This window comes from Hakea prostrata, chromosome 1 (genome assembly GCF_041222555.1).
Source record: "Hakea prostrata isolate BN-2017 chromosome 1, UWA_Hpros_2, whole genome shotgun sequence".
Classification (NCBI taxonomy): domain Eukaryota; kingdom Viridiplantae; phylum Streptophyta; class Magnoliopsida; order Proteales; family Proteaceae; genus Hakea; species Hakea prostrata.
Genome location: NC_142600.1, coordinates 15,958,874 through 15,975,664, shown reverse-complemented (window position 1 = coordinate 15,975,664; position 16,791 = coordinate 15,958,874). Strand labels below are relative to the sequence as shown.

The following is a 16,791-nucleotide window of genomic DNA, read 5'->3' as shown; positions in this document are numbered from 1 at the left end:
TCCTTTCTCAAACGTGTGCCACCGTCCATTAAAGTGTAGAAAAAGAAATTTGAACGATTCCGTTCTTTACTCATGCAGCAGCCAAAAAGAATTGAAGCTTCATCTTTCATTTACTTTATGATCGAAAAAAGAATTGACAGTTGGCTACACAACTTCACAAGGATACGTTTAATTTACGGAAGCTCGCACACATACTCTCATTGCCTCCCCCACGCATGCAGAGGCTACACAAATATTTCAAGCAACAAAATCTATTTTTTCTTTCTTTTCTTGTGTACCCATTTTTTGTAACTCTACAGGAACTCGCCCATTCAAGAAGATTGATTCTTTGCTAGTGCAACTCTTAGCAGTCTGAATTAACTTATTCGTTGCCTTTCCTAAATCGTTGCTTCCCACTATATGGATTCAGGATACCACAGGAATTGTCCTGAAACAGATGAGGATGCATGGTGGAGATCTCTTGTACACAGGCATGGGAATAAACAGGAATGGTTGACTTCAAAACAGGAAAGAGGAGACGAATACAACAATCGCTCATTTCTAACAAACTATACGAACCTTGTAGACAGAAAAGAGTCTGCTTGGCATTCCCAGAAACTCATAATTTATCTCGCAAGACTGGAAGTATTTGTTCTTAAAATGAAACACGAAGACAATTCGTTTTACAGAAATTAGATCTTCCAAATGATTTACAACCCAATGGTATGTACAAATATTCAGCCTCCAGTTACCAAAGGGAATTTAGACTTCAGAACAAGGCCCTTTATATGATGATATCAGCAAGCAGCAGCTCAGCCCTACATAAAACAAATTTCATCAACACCCCAACCAATATACTCTTAATCCCCAATACCAACAACCAATCACAATCCACCAAATAAAAGGAGAATAGAAAACCAGAGCCTGATAATGAACTTAGAAAGAAAGATTAGGGGGCAAAAGAAAAAAAGAGTCCTGCCATTCAGAAGTAAAGTCATTTCTTATTCTCAAATGTAATTGGGTGATTGAAAACCCATGGTTTGTGAACAACTTACCAGCAGCATGAACCATCTTAGAACTGGTTATATGATATACGGCAGCAATAAACCACAGAGAAGGTTTGTAACTACCTTACTTCTCTGTCTGAAACAGACATTTTGTCTCATACAAGAAGAATAAAGAGTGGAAGGCATGAAAATCCAGCCCAGTATTCAAATCACTAACTACGGTACCATGTAAAGCAAGAAATTGACATACCATAAATTAGGAGTGAAAAAACTAATCTGAGCAAGCCAATAACCATTAACCAGTTACCAACATTGTGTTGTGTTCAATTCACTGATTCTCCAAGCATGAACTTTGATATTCAACCCAATAAGTTAAACGAGTCAACCGTAGGATAAATTAGGGACTGGAATGGTTGATAAAAAATCTGATATTAATGCTTGGAAAAATCAATTTATAGATCCACCCACAGAGCCGCCACCAACCTCAACTCCCATGTCTGTCCGAACTCTGAATAACACAAATAGCAATAGCAAATCCCAAATCACCCACGTCAATTAGAAACTCTCACATACACCAGATCCCACCATTAGGAATCACAGCTTCCAATGCATCCCATAAGTTTGATTCTCAGATCCAAGTTTCAGGCCAAGCTGACCAAAGGAACCATGTTGGTGGGTTGTGGGTTGCATCTGACATCTCCTAAAACCCAAACTAGTCTCAAAATACTATCTTTTACCCAACCAATTGGTTTTGAACTTCAAAACACCATGTTAACCATCCCTCACCCCCCCCCCTCTCCAAATCTGGGGTCAATCAGACAAACAAGGATCCCATTTCAAGATGCCCCATTGCTAATCCGAAATCCCCTAACTGAAATTTCAAGAAGTCCCTTATTTTCCTCAATTTTCAACTTGTTCTGATTGAGATCTTTGCATTGGCCCTCTATCAGCTAAGGCTATATCAGGGAGGTTCAAATCAAGCTCCGCCTTAAAATTTTGATTTAACATCAACTTTATTCAAATTGTTCAATCATTAAGCTGCTACCGAGAAAATCCTGCAACTACAGTAAGTTGCTGACAAGACCAAGCCCTAATTTTTTTTTCTGATATCCTAAAAGGCTAAAACTTTCAACTCCATAAAATATCTTTAACTTTGTATCCAGCCATTAAAAATCACACATATTTTGACCACACTCCTGGCGGTACACTATACTCACTCCAGCCCCCACGCAGATCCCTCGCTCAATGCCTAAACATCCCATCTCTGGTCTTCCAGGAAAACCCAAATTCACCAATCCCAATTCTACCTTCAGTTTTGTCCTAAACTAGGCTCAACTTACCCACTCCCGTAGTTGGAAATATAATGTTAACCATGTACCTGAATTCCAACCCTACACCTATAATCCTTCAATTTCAGGTTTTCAAAACCTGGGGGAAAACCTGTAAGTTTTTGCTGAATCTGCAAATTCAGCATTCGAACCTTATTCATAAAATAACAAACCTTTAAACACAAGACTCTCAATCACTTACTTGTTAGCCTACCATAAAACCCTAATCCTAATTTGGCTTGTTCAAACCTGCTTTTTCATTAAAGACCTTGGTTATTGGCTCCTAGTTGATCACTCATCTATTAAGACAACATCAGGCTTTTTTCTAGTTTTAAACCAGCAAGTAGAAGGTTGCAATCAACCAAATTTAACCATTTCACCAAGACTTCAATCTTAAGAAAAAATGTAAGCAATGAGATAAATAAAAAGTGATGAAGAGTTATACAATAAGTTGGGCACGAAGGAAGGGGAAAAATCTATTTATAAGATAGCTAAGATGAGGGATAGGAAGAGTAGAGATCTTGACCATGTTAGATGTATTAAAAATGGAGATGGTAAAGTATTAGTTTGTGAGGAGGACATTAAGAAAAGATGGGAAACCTATTTCTCTAGTTTACTAAATGAGCATTCTTCAAGCACTTATGATTCGGACGATTACACCTTTCACCAAGGCACCAATGTCCGAACTTATATACGTAGAATTTCGATGTCCGAAGTAAAAGAAGCTTTAAGGAGGATGAAACTCAGCAAGACACAAGGTCCTGATGAAATCCCAATTGAAGTATGGAAGAGCTTAGGAACCCATGGACTAGTTTGGTTGACTAAGTTGTTTAATAAGATTATGAGCAGAGGGAAAATGCCAGATGAATGGAGGAGAAGCGTCATGGTTCCAATTTACAAAAATAAAGGAGATATTCAAAGTTGCAATAACTATAGAGGCATTAAATTGACGAGCCATACGATGAAATTATGGAAGAGAATAATTGAAACCCGTTTGAGACACTTAACTGGGGGGGGGGGGGGGGGGGGGGGGGGGGGGGGGGGGGGGGGGGGGGAGGGGGGGGGGGGGGGAGCCAGCCACAACCGACCGGCCGGGGGGCCCGCGGCCCCGGCCGCCCCCCCGCCGGCCCGGCGGGGGGGGGGGGGGGGGGGGGGGGGGGCCCCCCCCCCCCCCGGGGGGGGGGGGGGGGGGGCCCGGCGGGGCCGGGGGGCCCCCCCCGCCCGGGGCGGGGGGGCCAACACCCCCCCCCCCCCCCCCCCCCCAAACCCACCTAAAAAAAAAAAAAAAAAAAAAAATTTTAAGAAAAAAAATAAAACCCCCCCATTTTTTTTTGTTTTCCGTATTTGTTTTGTTTGGGAAAACACCACACTTGCAAGCTTTTGCCATTAGGAAGATGGGCTAGAAAATATAGCAAGGTATAACCAATTGAAAATCTGGGTTTATGTCCTTTTTTTTAAAAAAAAAAAAGGGGGGGGAAAAAAAGCAAAGACAACCTACTAAAATCATCAAGATGTCCTGAAGCAAGTTACTGACAAAGGTACAAAGCTGAAGATAACAGAGGCTTATATGTTTACCTAATTAGGAGAGTTATGGAAAGGTATAGAGATTGTAGGAAAGACCTTCATATAGTATTTATTGACCTAGAAAAAGCTTATGACAGAGTTTCTAGAGCGTTAATTTGGCAAGTACTAGAGAAAAGAAATGTTGCAAGTAAATATGTATATACAATTAAGGATATGTATGATGGTTCGGTGACTAGTGTTAAAACAGTGGGGGGACAAAGTAATGAATTCTTGATAACAGTTGGGCTACATCAAGGGTCAACTTTAAGCCCATATCTATTTGCACTGGTAATTGATGAATTAACCAAAGACATTCAAGATGAGGTCCCCTGTTGTATGCTTTTTGCAGATGATATTGTGTTGATTGATGAGACCCAAGTGGGGATTAATACCAAATTAGAATCATGAAGAGTAACTTTGGAATCAAAAGGTTTTAAACTTTAGTAGATCGAAGACAGAATATCTAGTTTGTAACTTTAGTCATGATCGAGCAGATGATGAGTTGGTGATACTTGACGATAAAGAGATTCCTCAGAGTGATTGTTTTAGGTACCTAGGTTCAATTATAAGTAAAAGAGATGATTTAGAAGATGAGGTTTCCCAAAGAATTAAAATAGGGTGGATGAAGTGGAGAGGTGCGTCCGGGGTCTTATGTGATCGGCGTATTCCATTAAAACTTAAGGAAAATTTTATAGGATTGGTGTTCGACCAGCTATGATGTACGATGCAGAGTGTCGGGCTGTTAAAAAGAATCATATAGATAAACTCAGTGTAGCAAAAATGAGGATGCTAAGATGGATGAGTGGCAAAACTAGGATGGATAAGATAAGAAATGATCATATTAGATTTGGTCTGGGAGTTGCTCCCATAAGTGATAAGCTTCGAGAAAGTCGTTTGAGGTGGCACGGCCACGTCAACGGAGACCTATAAATGCCCCTATACGGAGAAGTGATATAATCCATATTAAAGGAACTATAAGAGCTAAGGGTAGACCTAAGATAACCTTAGGAGAAGTGGTGAGAAATGATATGTATAGCTAAGGCCTTGTATCTAACATGGCCTCGAACAGAACTGATTGAAGGGCAAGAATCCATGTAGCCGACCCCATTTAGTTGGGACAAGGCTTATCGTTGTTGTTGTTGTTGTAATAAATTGTGTTTAGCTCTAGATGTGCTCACCCTTGTTAAAAAAGGTCAGCTTAGGCCCTATTTTAACATGTCAAAGGCCAGCAAACCCAGCCAGTTTCGCAGTTGCTGTTTTCAACATTTCTTAAGTTATTACTAGGTCATAGTGGTCTCCTCTCTTTGGGATTATATTTAGAAGGCCAAAAATAACATTATCAATATAATTTCAAATTTTATAATTTACTTAAACAACACAAATTCTACATCAACTCAGACAACTAGACAAGTAACCGCATCAATCCATTTTGATAAATTAAGAGGCCACTACAACCAGGTGTTCACTGATACCAATGATACCCCAGTTTGAAAGTAGAACTATAATATACAGCTCTCATTATCTTTTCGCCAATAAGAATTCTTGGTCAATGTTCTATTATATTGCTCCATGAGTTTATTCAAGCTCTAATGCTCTTGTACTCTTGATCTATCATCACAAGTTTTATCCATTATTTCCTAATTTCCAGAAAACTTGCCAATCCCCCTTGAATCCAAATTGGTATCCCCACTCAATTTGATGTAGAAACTGGGCAAAACCAAGCCAGCTTCAATTGGACCAACTGACTAGTCAATCATCCCAGCTGACCTTCAAGAAGGACCAAAGAGGCCAAAACACTGTTCACGTGACCAGTGTTACGCCCTCTTTTTAGGTCTTAAGCTCTTAATGAGAATAGTATTACAAACTTTGGTGGGGCTGTCTGCAAGTTTCAACTGCAGTTTTAGAGCACCAAACACTTATTAGATCCAATGGAATCCCAAGCCGTTGCGACAAACAACAAGAATATTGTGGGTCAGAGAACAACATAATCCAAAGTAGTAAGTCCCATCATGAGTAAGTTCCTTCCATGATTCCCCGAAATGGATGCAACCCGAAGCTTCATATTTTGGACTTTATTCAAGTTGCGGACATGGAACCAATAGCCTTCAGTCAGGAATTTCATTCATATCAACAGAACACAGTGGAGAAGTTTTTCTGCATCTGGGGAATTGATGCAGCACAGCCTCGTGCCAACCCAGAACCCAGATCAAGATGAACCAGGTCCAACTAAATTGTGGGTTTTTATTAGTCTTTCTTGTTATTTTTATTTTAAATCCCATCTGGGTTTAATAAAGGATTAGGGTTATCGGGTACAGGAGTCCCTTAATTTATCTCTAGCTACCCATGTAATCATTGTTAAATTTATGGACTAGAAAGATGTGTGAAGCTTGAGTGCCTATGCACTCTCCTTCTTCCCCATCTTCTTATAAGATTGCTTCTCCCTCTTTTCTTTGCAATTTTTCTCAGGTTTCCCCTTCTTCCCCCATCTCTTCTATTTCGTTCTCTCCATTTAATTTTGTCCTAATTATTTTATATTTTGGTGTTGCTGAGAATGTTGGCTACATAAGTTCAAAATCCAGTTTCTATTTTCCTATGTAATTTGGGAGAGCAAGTACCACAACTCTAAAAATATGTTAAGGCTGTACTTTAGCCCCACCTATAACAATTGAATACTGATTAATGAAGCTTTTTTACGTATGTTATTCTCTGGCCCAATCTGATTATAAGAAGTGCCAGGGCCTTCCTGTGAGAGCTAGACACCTAGGGTATAGGGAACTTGCTGTTGACTGCTACGTCCTTGGTATGAGACTAAACAACTAGGGCATAGGGAAGCTGCTGTTGACAGCTAATTTGTAGGGGCTGAAGGAGTGATCTTGAAAGGGCTAGATCCATAACCTTTCTGTTTTCAACTTTCTTTTTCTCTAGTTAATTCTTCTCCCAGCCAAAATGCTCCTATCCTCAAAATATTGAAGCTGCGGCAACATTGAAAGAGACCATAGAAGGCTGCTACAACCTCCTCCATAAAATTTGCTGTCATTCATCTCCAGACCATCGATTTATGTATTAATGCTGCTGACTATCCCCATTCAAGCACGCCCTGTTAAAACGCAGAAGATTTGTTTGTTTTCTCCAACTATTATCGACCCTACTCTAGAGTATAGCGTGAGCTGGACCTCATCTACATTACATTTTATACAAACATCCATCAAAACTCTAACAGGTCTTTACACTCATTTTGAAATGTAAAAATCCCAGGCTTTTTTTTTTTTTTTTTTTGGGGGGGGGGATGGGAGATTTAATGCAAGTACACAGTTACCAGCATTCGGACCAAAATATTAGCAGGTACTCAAGTAAACAGATGAAAAGGGTACTCATATAATCATGAAACAAGCTAACATAAGAAGAATGAGAAAGTTTCTCCCACAAAACGTGCAAAGGTTCCAGGATTAGAAGTAAAGTTCAATAATCGAGTACAGAATCACTCACATCCCATCAATCCCACAGGTTGCAGCACCCAGTTAGAGTTCACTATAATTGCGCCAGACTGCACGGAACTCTTCACGGAATGTGTTCAGGCGTGCTTTCAGGTTAGGTGTTCTAAAGCTTGCATGCAAAACAGTGGCTGAAAAAGAAAGGAGACGTAAGAGAAGTTAACCAAAGAGTTGTATGGCTCAAAGAATAGGTACCAAGAAGCGACATGTACCAAGAAGTCCGATGACAATGGCCCATAGGACAGTAAGGAGTCTACAAGATGTGAACCACAGAACACAACTGGCTGCAAGAAGGGGGGGGGGGGAGTAATTCCTGATTAGCCAACAATTTGTAAAAATGACAACTTAACATATTAAGAAAAACAGATAGATACACTTCTAGAATTTAAAATAGAATAAGATAAAGTGTGGACTTATAAAATACCTATTGAAAATATCAATACAAACATCCAACGAGGACGTCCACATATGTGAATTGATCTTTTAGCTGATGGACGCCCACGAATAACAGGCCTGTCGAAAATCAAGGCATGCAATCAGAAGTAAACTAATCTGACTTTTAAAAAGACAAGAAGGTAACACCACTTACGTAATAGGAGGCCTCATCCTTGCAGCTAAATGTGGGGAAAATTGCCTGACAGTTCTAGTTACCTTCTCATTAAAAGTCACTGCAAAACTGTAAAAGAGATGGTCAGCAACAATATCAAAGGAAAAAAGAAGATGATGATCAACCAATAATATTAATCATCATAATAACATGATTAAAAAAGGTTACAGCACATGATCAGAAAGAGAATGTAGTCCTTATACCAGCCTCGATGATGTTTTGTGGAAGAAAAATAACAAGAAAATAGAAAATATGCAATTATGCATTAAAACAGAAGGGGAAATGCAGACTTAAAAATACAATGTTCACTTTGTCGTTCCACTTATGTATGATCCTGTTAGTGTTATCTTTGAGAAAAAACAAAAACAAGAAGAAGGAATTCTTTTCACTTGTAAAATCCCTTCCTGCCACTTGTGAGCATTCAGATTTTCATCATTGTTATGCAGTCTAAAACAGTAATTATGCTGTGAAATTTCTAGGCAGAACATCATTCTATCTTACCTGCTTATTTAAATGAAAAGGAACCGGAAGGAAAAAAAAACCAATGCACAAGGCTCCCGTGTTTAGCAGTGTTGGGGAGGGTCAAATGCACACAACCTTACCTTTTCATGATTAAAAAAATTTGACTACAAAGAAAATGTATGAAGCTCAATTAGTTAAAAACCCATAAAACTATGTAGATTATGACTTTTCTCAGGCTCTGCAGGGGCGGAAGCCTTCTGCACTAGGCAGGCTTTTTTTTTCGACTGAAACACAAATACTTTGTCATAAGACAGAAATGTGCCACAACAATCACATAGATATAAAAGCTACCTAAACAATTGAAAGTCATGTCCCATGCAATGAGGTACATGTCTAAAATTAAATTGTTTCAATTTTTTGTACAAAGATAATGCACCCCATGTCCCTACCACTGCCTTTGCAAAAATCAATCTGTGTTTCTGTTGAATTAAAGCAAGTCATTCTATAAACCAACGATCAGATTTGGTTGTGTGTGTGTAAAAATGAATAAGTGACTTTTCTGCTGTGTTTTGTTCAATTTAGAGTCTTCTAACTTCAAAGTTTTGGAAGATGTATCAGCTTCGCATCCTAGAATCCTACTGCAAAATATTAGCACCTTCAATGGTTGTTTCAGTCCTTAGATCAACATAATTTCCCCTAATCCACTATCAAAGGTATATTGAACAGTTTCAGTCAAAGTTGGTAAACTTCCGCAAAGCATTCCAGTTTTTCACAGGTCAAAGTTTTGGAATTTGGTTGAAACTAAAAAAAAACATTTATTTTAATTCTTGCCCTGCAAATCCTAAGATGTGAAGTCTCTGCAGCCAAACGTTAACCAAATTAGCAATCAATCCTGTAGAAAACTAAGAGAGGTAGAGATGGAAGAGCCCCCCCCCCCCAAAATAAATGAGGTATGCCTATTTTTTGACCTATTTATGGTTGGTTGACCATATCCAACAGAACAATCCTCCTTTCACCTGCATTCTACACCTCGATTCAATTATTTTTACCTTTTGTTCACAACTACATCACAGTGACTTCAAAATGATAAGGAACGTTAACCATACAAGAAGACTGACATGCATTCTAAGACAATTACCAGAAGAAACATAAAAACTAAAGCAATACCTCACATTCCAAATTTCAGGACAGATAATCATGATCAAGACATAAATCTTGATCAAACAATTATAACACTTCTTAAAAAAAGTTTCTAATATGCTCCTTGAATCAGAGGAAGGATTCATGAAGAAAGAAAAAGATGACTCAAAAAATCTAATAAAAAGTAACTACTTATAATAGGTTGGATTGCTTCAGTATAGAGACGATACTGGGAAAACAGATCTGCAGACAGTAACGAAAGCCACATACCTATCATTCATGAAAGCAATGCTTAGGGCCGTTAAGAAAGCGGCAACAATAGCAAGCGGCCTTCTAAGAAATCCCAACCCTACGGTAATGCAAAAGGAATAAATTCAACCATAATAAACAATCTGACAAAGCAGTAACCTATTGTATTTATTCGATACCTGGATCACTTACCAAGAATGAAGATAATCATGATGAAGTAATTTGTCCGATAACTGCAAAGACAAAGGGAAGATTCGAACACTCCGGATTAAAAGGCAAATTGCAAGTCTAAAATTTCAAAGAACAAAACCAATTCAAAAAGATAATAACAGGAGCGATAATTTGCATCCTTCTGAAGGAGCAACAACAAAAGGCATAAGCAATACAAGCAAGCCATTGTTCCCTAGAAACGGTTGCTGCCGATTGAAGAAAACTAGCGTAAAGTAGAAAGAGCTCGTACTAGTAAAGATTGCATTTGAGACGACTGCTCCATTTGGCATATGATCTAGGGACAGTGAATCTGGAGAAGAACTCTGTGAGAGGACGAGGAGGTGATGACCAATCGACTTCACGGAGAGCATCGACCAGATCTTCCGCCGTTACGTTCCCCCAGTCCATTTGTTATCAAAAAACCCTAGAGATGATCGCTGACCTGTGAAAAACTCTATTCAACAAAAACGAAACTCTCGAGAGCTTGCAGAAAATTTCCACCCAACTCACGTTTCCGTTATTCGTAGATAATTGTGGGAAAAGAAACAAGAATTGGAGATGGCAGTGGATCAAGTATTCAGATGGCAAAATTAGAACGAAATTACAAACAGACAACCTTGGGAATTGGGATTTCATAGAAGTTAATTGTTAGAGACCGGGTTCGAATTGTGGAAAAAATGTAAAAAATTAATGTCTGAGCCCGGGTTCGAACCGGGGACCTCTAGTGTGTGAGACTAGCGTGATGACCAACTACACCACCCAGACAGCTTGTGATGCGAAGGTTTGCTATAATATCAAAAACAAAAATTTTTTCTTCCTCAAGTTCCACAGTGGTACGGTTATACCCTTCACAAAGTTTTCGCTCCGAAAAAAAAAAAAGGTGAATTATTACTTTTTCCCCTAACATTTTAAAAATTTTAAATTATCCTTTAATTGAGTTGATTTTTTTTTTTTTTTTTTCCTTCCCTCCGCGTTTCTCCTTTGTTTCCTTTGCTCTATTTTCTTTTCTTTTCCCCACTTTTACACTTCCTTTGACACTGTTTTCTTTTCTTTTAAATTTGTTCCCTCCATCCTTTATGGGGATCTATTCCAATAGAAATGGTTTGACATATCTGTAATGTTTTCTTTTACAATAATCCATCAAAGGGAAAAGGAAACGGAGCATACGCAAATAAATAGCATGTTCGTATGTATGTCTCTTCCCTCGTCTCATTTATTTTTTCTTTCCCGCCAAATTCCACATTTTAAAAATACCTGTCCCGTCACCTGCGCTCCTCTTTGCTTTTCATCAATCTAACTCATAACACTAAGGATTCAATTCCAAGAAATTTTCACTCCGTTTTATCTATGAGATCTAACAAATGAAGGTAGATCTTTCATGAAAAAAAAAAAAAACAAAAAGGTAGAGGTAGAATGGAAAAAAAAATAATAATAAAGCAGAGCTAGAACTTTGTGATTTATCATATTTTATTAAGATAAGATTGTTTAGTAAGAGTGATAAAAATCATAACAACTTATTGAGCCACTAAAAAATGATCAAAACGAACAAAAAATAGCAACGGCGAAAGAAGATTGCTATATAGAGGTTTGGCACAATTCATAGTTGTTGATAGAAATGGAAAATTCATTTTACAAGAAAAGGGGACAGCCATTTAGTCATTTTCTCCTCTAAGTCATTTTATTAACAAAAAGAGAAAAACATACAATAGAAAGGAAAGAAAGAAAAGGAAACCTACATAACAATTAAGACATGCCTGTTTTTCTAAATTGGGGTCTTCCTATGGCATCATTGCAAGACATATTGGGGCCACCTTTCAACCTCTTCAAATGAATTACAAATTGTTGCTGTCCATGCTAGGAAATTCACTATTGGAATTGCTTCTCTAAAACAATGACTAATCTTCCAAACAATGTGTTGCAATTATTCTTTCAATTTTCTCCATTTTTGTTAGACAAACCATGGCAGACAATCATGTAGCACTAAAAAAAAAGTAGAGTAGCTGAAGCACTTTTAACCCGTAACTTTTGACTCATATCATTCGAATTTTCCAAACCATGATGATTTTTTTTTCAAGGTAACAAACCATGATAAGTTTTCACTACCTAAGAAATTCCTATAGTACAAAATCACTTGCCCTCTCTTGTCTCTAGTAATGCCACCGATTCTTGCTTTGCTAGGATTTCTTTTTGAACTCGCATCTATATTTAGCTTCTTTTATACACTACTTGGTTTAATCCAGTAGTATTCTCCCACATTGAAGGCTTTGCATGACTTATTGCCATCCACAAGCGTCTACACCTTATGGAATATGCTTGTGAGAAATTAGCCCCTTACCTGAATCTTATTAGCATATGCCACTTCTTTCGACACCAACTTTCCCAACAGCCCTCTGGCCTTTGCGTCAATTTCTATGAGCAATCCTTCTCTTCATATAAAATATGGGTTGAGGATCCCTCTTTCCTCCATGTTGGTCCTTATTTTTCCACCATTGTAGAATCTCTCATATGTTGGTCCTTAGGAGAAGTGGTGAGAAAGGATATGTATAGCTTAGGCCTTGTATCTAGCATGGCCTCGAACAGAACTAATTGGAGGGCAAGAATCCATGTAGTCAACCCCATTTAGTTGGGACAAGGCTTATAGTTGTTGTTGTTGTTGTTGTAGAATCTCTCATATGCCAAGTTGCCTTCATCAAACACCAAAAGAACTTGCAAACCCTTCCAATATCTCATTTACATAAGAGCATGAAGAAATAGGTGATCACTTGTTTTAACCCCTTTGTTACAAATCTCACATCTTGAGACCCAAAATAATTATTTCGTATTGTGCCTAAATTGTCCAAGGCATTGACCTCGTAATGGACCAGAGGTCGCGAGGACCATAATGAAAGAATCAAAGGGCTTGACCCCGGAGACAATTGAATTGTGGTCGAGGTTCCAACCACAACCTTTGTAGCCAGACTGTCATGGAGCTCCCTCGGATCGTTGTCGTCAATTCTCAACCCCAACTCCGAGGAAGCTGTCTCACAAGAATTGGGACAAGAGGGCTGGTCTTAAGACCCGAAAGCAATAATAAGCGTGAAAGGACTATGAGTCTCAAGGCATGACATTCTATACCTACTAGGACATTCGTTAACTTTATCACATTCATTGGGCGTCACACCCGCCAAATGCCCAGGCGAGCATACTCGAAGTTGTCTTGCCATCCCTCATTTTACCATGCTAGTGTTAGAACTTATAAATAGACCTGTCAGGATGTCATATCCCTACTATCCATGCGTCACTTCGGATGAGATATGTGCCAAGTTGAGCAATCCAACCACCACGAAGAGTCACATTCCACGCATCACGTCTAATAATATGCGTTGCCCATTAATTACGTGCTATTCCTTTCAGCATAGTAGCTTAAGTCCCTAACCTTGAGGCAGTATTGTTCTTGAATTTGATTTGAACTTAAGAGGTAGTTGACTAACCCTCAAGTCAGCTCATATTCATCTTCTCATTTGTGAAAAGATTTTCAGAGCCAACAATTGGGATTGACCAAGTTTCACTCGAAGGGATCATATTTGGGTGCAACATCCCATACATAATTACTAACTCGGTCATCAATGACATCTCCGACTTTCCTCTTTCAGCCATAGATGATTGATCAACCATTAACCACTAGCTGTTGAATGAAGGATGAAACCACCCAACTTCAATGACATGACGGTAGCTACCAAGAGAGAACATAACTTGTTATTCAGAGTTTCCACCCAAATAAAGATTGTTGCGGAGTTAATTAAGCATTCCACTATAGAATATAGGCTACATGGTTGTGGCATATTCCTTATATGGTCCCATGCATACTTGAAACTCATATTCTAATGATACACAACTGTATGCTCTGCTCACTAGCACATCCAACCATTGCCACTCAAGTTGCTCTTATGTTTCAATAAGACATGTATGTATCAGGTTAGCACATCAACTACTCAAAAATATTATATCCTGTTCAACAAATGCACCCCCTCACAAACCCAGATGTACATTCCTTCCATTCAAAATAAAAATGAAGTGTCCTCTCATGTGTGTATATGGGTTTACCCTTGTAAATAACCACTATAATCTTTATGTTTACTCTTGTAATAACCGCTATATTCCTAACCCAAAACCCGAATTGTATGTCTAGGTACTTGAGCCACTAATCAGAAGAAATTGTGGGCCATCCATATTGAAGCCTATATTGCGGCCCCAAAACTCATGGATTTGGATGAAGAAGGTGAAGAGCCAGCCATAATTGGAATTGAAGGAAGATCTAGCCGGAACTCGGATGGTTTGGGCAGGTGGATATCCAGTACAAGGAAATCAAGTTTTGATATTGCCAAAGAGCAAGGTAAGAGTCTCTTACATGTTATTTAAGCTTGCAATAGGGATCAACTAGGAGAGCAAAACTCCTAAATACTGAAAAGTACTAGGGGGCAATTGCTCAAGACGGTCTATTGCCCAAGCAACCGCCAACTTTAATGGTTGATTGAAACATTTGACAAAAAATGTATATTTTGCCCTATAACACCATATTTAAGGTCCCAAAAACCTAATTTTGCATTATTTTACTATTATAGATTACTGGGGATAGCTGCAACATCAAAGAAGGCATGTGGAGAAGAAAAATACCTCAATTTACAGAGAGTTTCATAGAGATTTGGTTGACCATTGAACTCTGGAGAGGTTTAGTTATAATACTCTTTTATTCTCTTAATTTTTTCTCTTTAGATGGTAGTTTTCTTTCAAATATTTGTTAGAATGGATTGGAGATGAATCATTATTATTTTTATTGTTTCTGATCAGATCACCAAGATAATAGATCTTTTGTCTATCGTAATAGTGATTACTCTCTGAAGGAGAATTATATCTCCAAACCTATATTAGGTTTTGTTTTTCATTCTCTTGTTGTTGAATAAGCTTTTGTATTGCTCTAAAAATGTGATTTAGATTTGAGATCATCTCAAAATCCGTCGAAGATGGATGACAAAAAATCTAAATTTCAAACCTGAAAAACTACTAGAAAGGTTGGCGGTCGATTGATTCGAAGAACCACCTTAAGCTACTGGTTGGATTCCATAAATTGTTTTGAGGTTATTTTTGCTCAATTTGAACCCTTAACTATAATGTAACTTAATGAACATAATTTAGGGATTTTTCTGGGATCTACTGGAGTATTTGGTTGTGAGCACTTAACATGTTTATCCGTATTTTTCCGCTAAGTCAAGTAATGACACAATTACGTATATAGCTAGATTGATTTGTATGTTGGTTTGTTATTTATCATAAACATACCAATGACTTTATAGCTTTATATAATTATTTCATACTTGTTTACTTATTAATTATAAATTTTGAATGATGCACATTGTACTTGTGTTTTTTTAAATGTTATGGACTATTTGTGTTTGGTGCGGAAATGCCTAGCCCAACCAAATTTAGATGTTGAATTTTTTTTTTTTTGTACGAAACTAAACAACTTCATTCATAAACTTAAAAGAAAATACATACACATAAAAAGAAAGAGAGAAATACAAAAGATAAATGCATGAAAACACAAGGTTCGATCTGAACCAAGTAATGGAAATTGACCAAATGTCATATACACAATAGACAAGGTCATCCTGATTAAGGAATGGGTCGAACCCAAGCCCTTAGAATAATGATTGAAACAACCACAACAACATTTAAGCACAAGGAATACGACATACGTATCCTCCATCACAAACGCCCAAAGAGGCGACACGCCACACAGGCGGACATAGACACGCCACAAGGGCAGAAAGATTACACGCCACAAGGGCGAAAACAACAACCATGATGAAAACACACCGAGGGCGACCAGCAACACGAGACTGTGGGCATGTTTCATTAGGCTTTCTATCCATATTATAACTTCCAAAGGCCATGCTCTTTTATTATCAGAAAAAACACAGGAACGTCAATTTTGGTTAAGTTAGTTTGAAGCCTAATGGTATAATAGGTCATTTTTTTCAACCCTATGGGCTTCAGGGCTTGTTCCTTTTGTTGATTTTTGGACTAATAGGCCCAAATTAAATCCAATTTTAGTTCGATTGTGGTCCGTTTTCAGCAGCTTGAGTATGATTTGAGACTAAATTGGACCGAATACCCAATCCGACATTCCAACTGATTGACACCCCATTGAAAACATGGCGAATCGATGAGTCAAACTTCCTTCGCAAGTAATTCTCATGGGACGAGACTTCCAAAATAATTCATTGAATCCTGTTTATGTGGAAAATTTGACCAACTTATATTCTTCTTATTTTGCTTTCCGAGGCATCTGATGATATTTTTGGTTTCTTTTGGCTTCTAGCTATATTTTAAGATTATCAGCACATAATTCACGTGCATATCTGTGATTACCTCGTCGATGTAAGATAGTAAATTTTTTGTTTTTTATTTTTCTGGGTAAAAAAGGTAAGATAGTAATTTCAGTCATGTATTATTTTGGCATTCCGAAATGACTAATTAATGACGATGACAAATTCGACCCACCGTATTATCTATCTAAACCGTCAAATCAGCATCTTGGAATTACTCGTAATAGGTACTGGATTTTTGTGGGGGTGAATATTTAATATTTTGTGTCTTTACCTCCATTAGGCCGTGTTTGTTTGTAAATGTGGAGTGGGAAAAGATGGATGAGAAAAGAAAAAAAAAAATGTAAGCCTCATATAATGAGGTGAGGAAAAAAAGAAAAGAAATAAATG

General features: G+C 38.0%; 1 protein-coding gene and 1 non-coding gene across 2 annotated transcripts; both read right to left on the bottom strand.

Moving 5' to 3' along the window:
* Window positions 1–306: 306 nt before the first annotated feature.
* Window positions 307–10,668, bottom strand: LOC149027846 (PRA1 family protein A1-like). Its single transcript, XM_089166439.1, has 8 exons — window positions 10,287–10,668; window positions 10,019–10,059; window positions 9,848–9,926; window positions 7,958–8,044; window positions 7,793–7,881; window positions 7,581–7,652; window positions 7,364–7,499; window positions 307–797 (listed from the first exon to the last, which is right to left on the bottom strand). Exons 1-7 carry the CDS (start codon window positions 10,442–10,444, stop codon window positions 7,396–7,398), a joined length of 630 nt encoding a protein of 209 aa, XP_089022565.1. The 5' UTR covers window positions 10,445–10,668; the 3' UTR covers window positions 307–797; window positions 7,364–7,395.
* A 59-nt stretch (window positions 10,669–10,727) lies between these two features.
* On the bottom strand, window positions 10,728–10,801 carry TRNAV-CAC (transfer RNA valine (anticodon CAC)). Its single transcript has one exon. It is a non-coding gene; the product is annotated as a tRNA-Val (tRNA).
* Window positions 10,802–16,791: the final 5,990 nt, after the last annotated feature.

Coding starts and splice junctions, on each gene's coding strand:
- LOC149027846 (XM_089166439.1), bottom strand. CDS start 10,444: ATGGACTGGGGGAACGTAACGGCGGAAGATCTGGTCGATGCTCTCCGT. Junction 9,927..10,018: donor CATGATTATCTTCATTCTTG/GTAAGTGATCCA, acceptor GCATTACCGTAG/GGTTGGGATTTCTTAGAAGG. Junction 7,882..7,957: donor AGGATGAGGCCTCCTATTAC/GTAAGTGGTGTT, acceptor GATTTTCGACAG/GCCTGTTATTCGTGGGCGTC.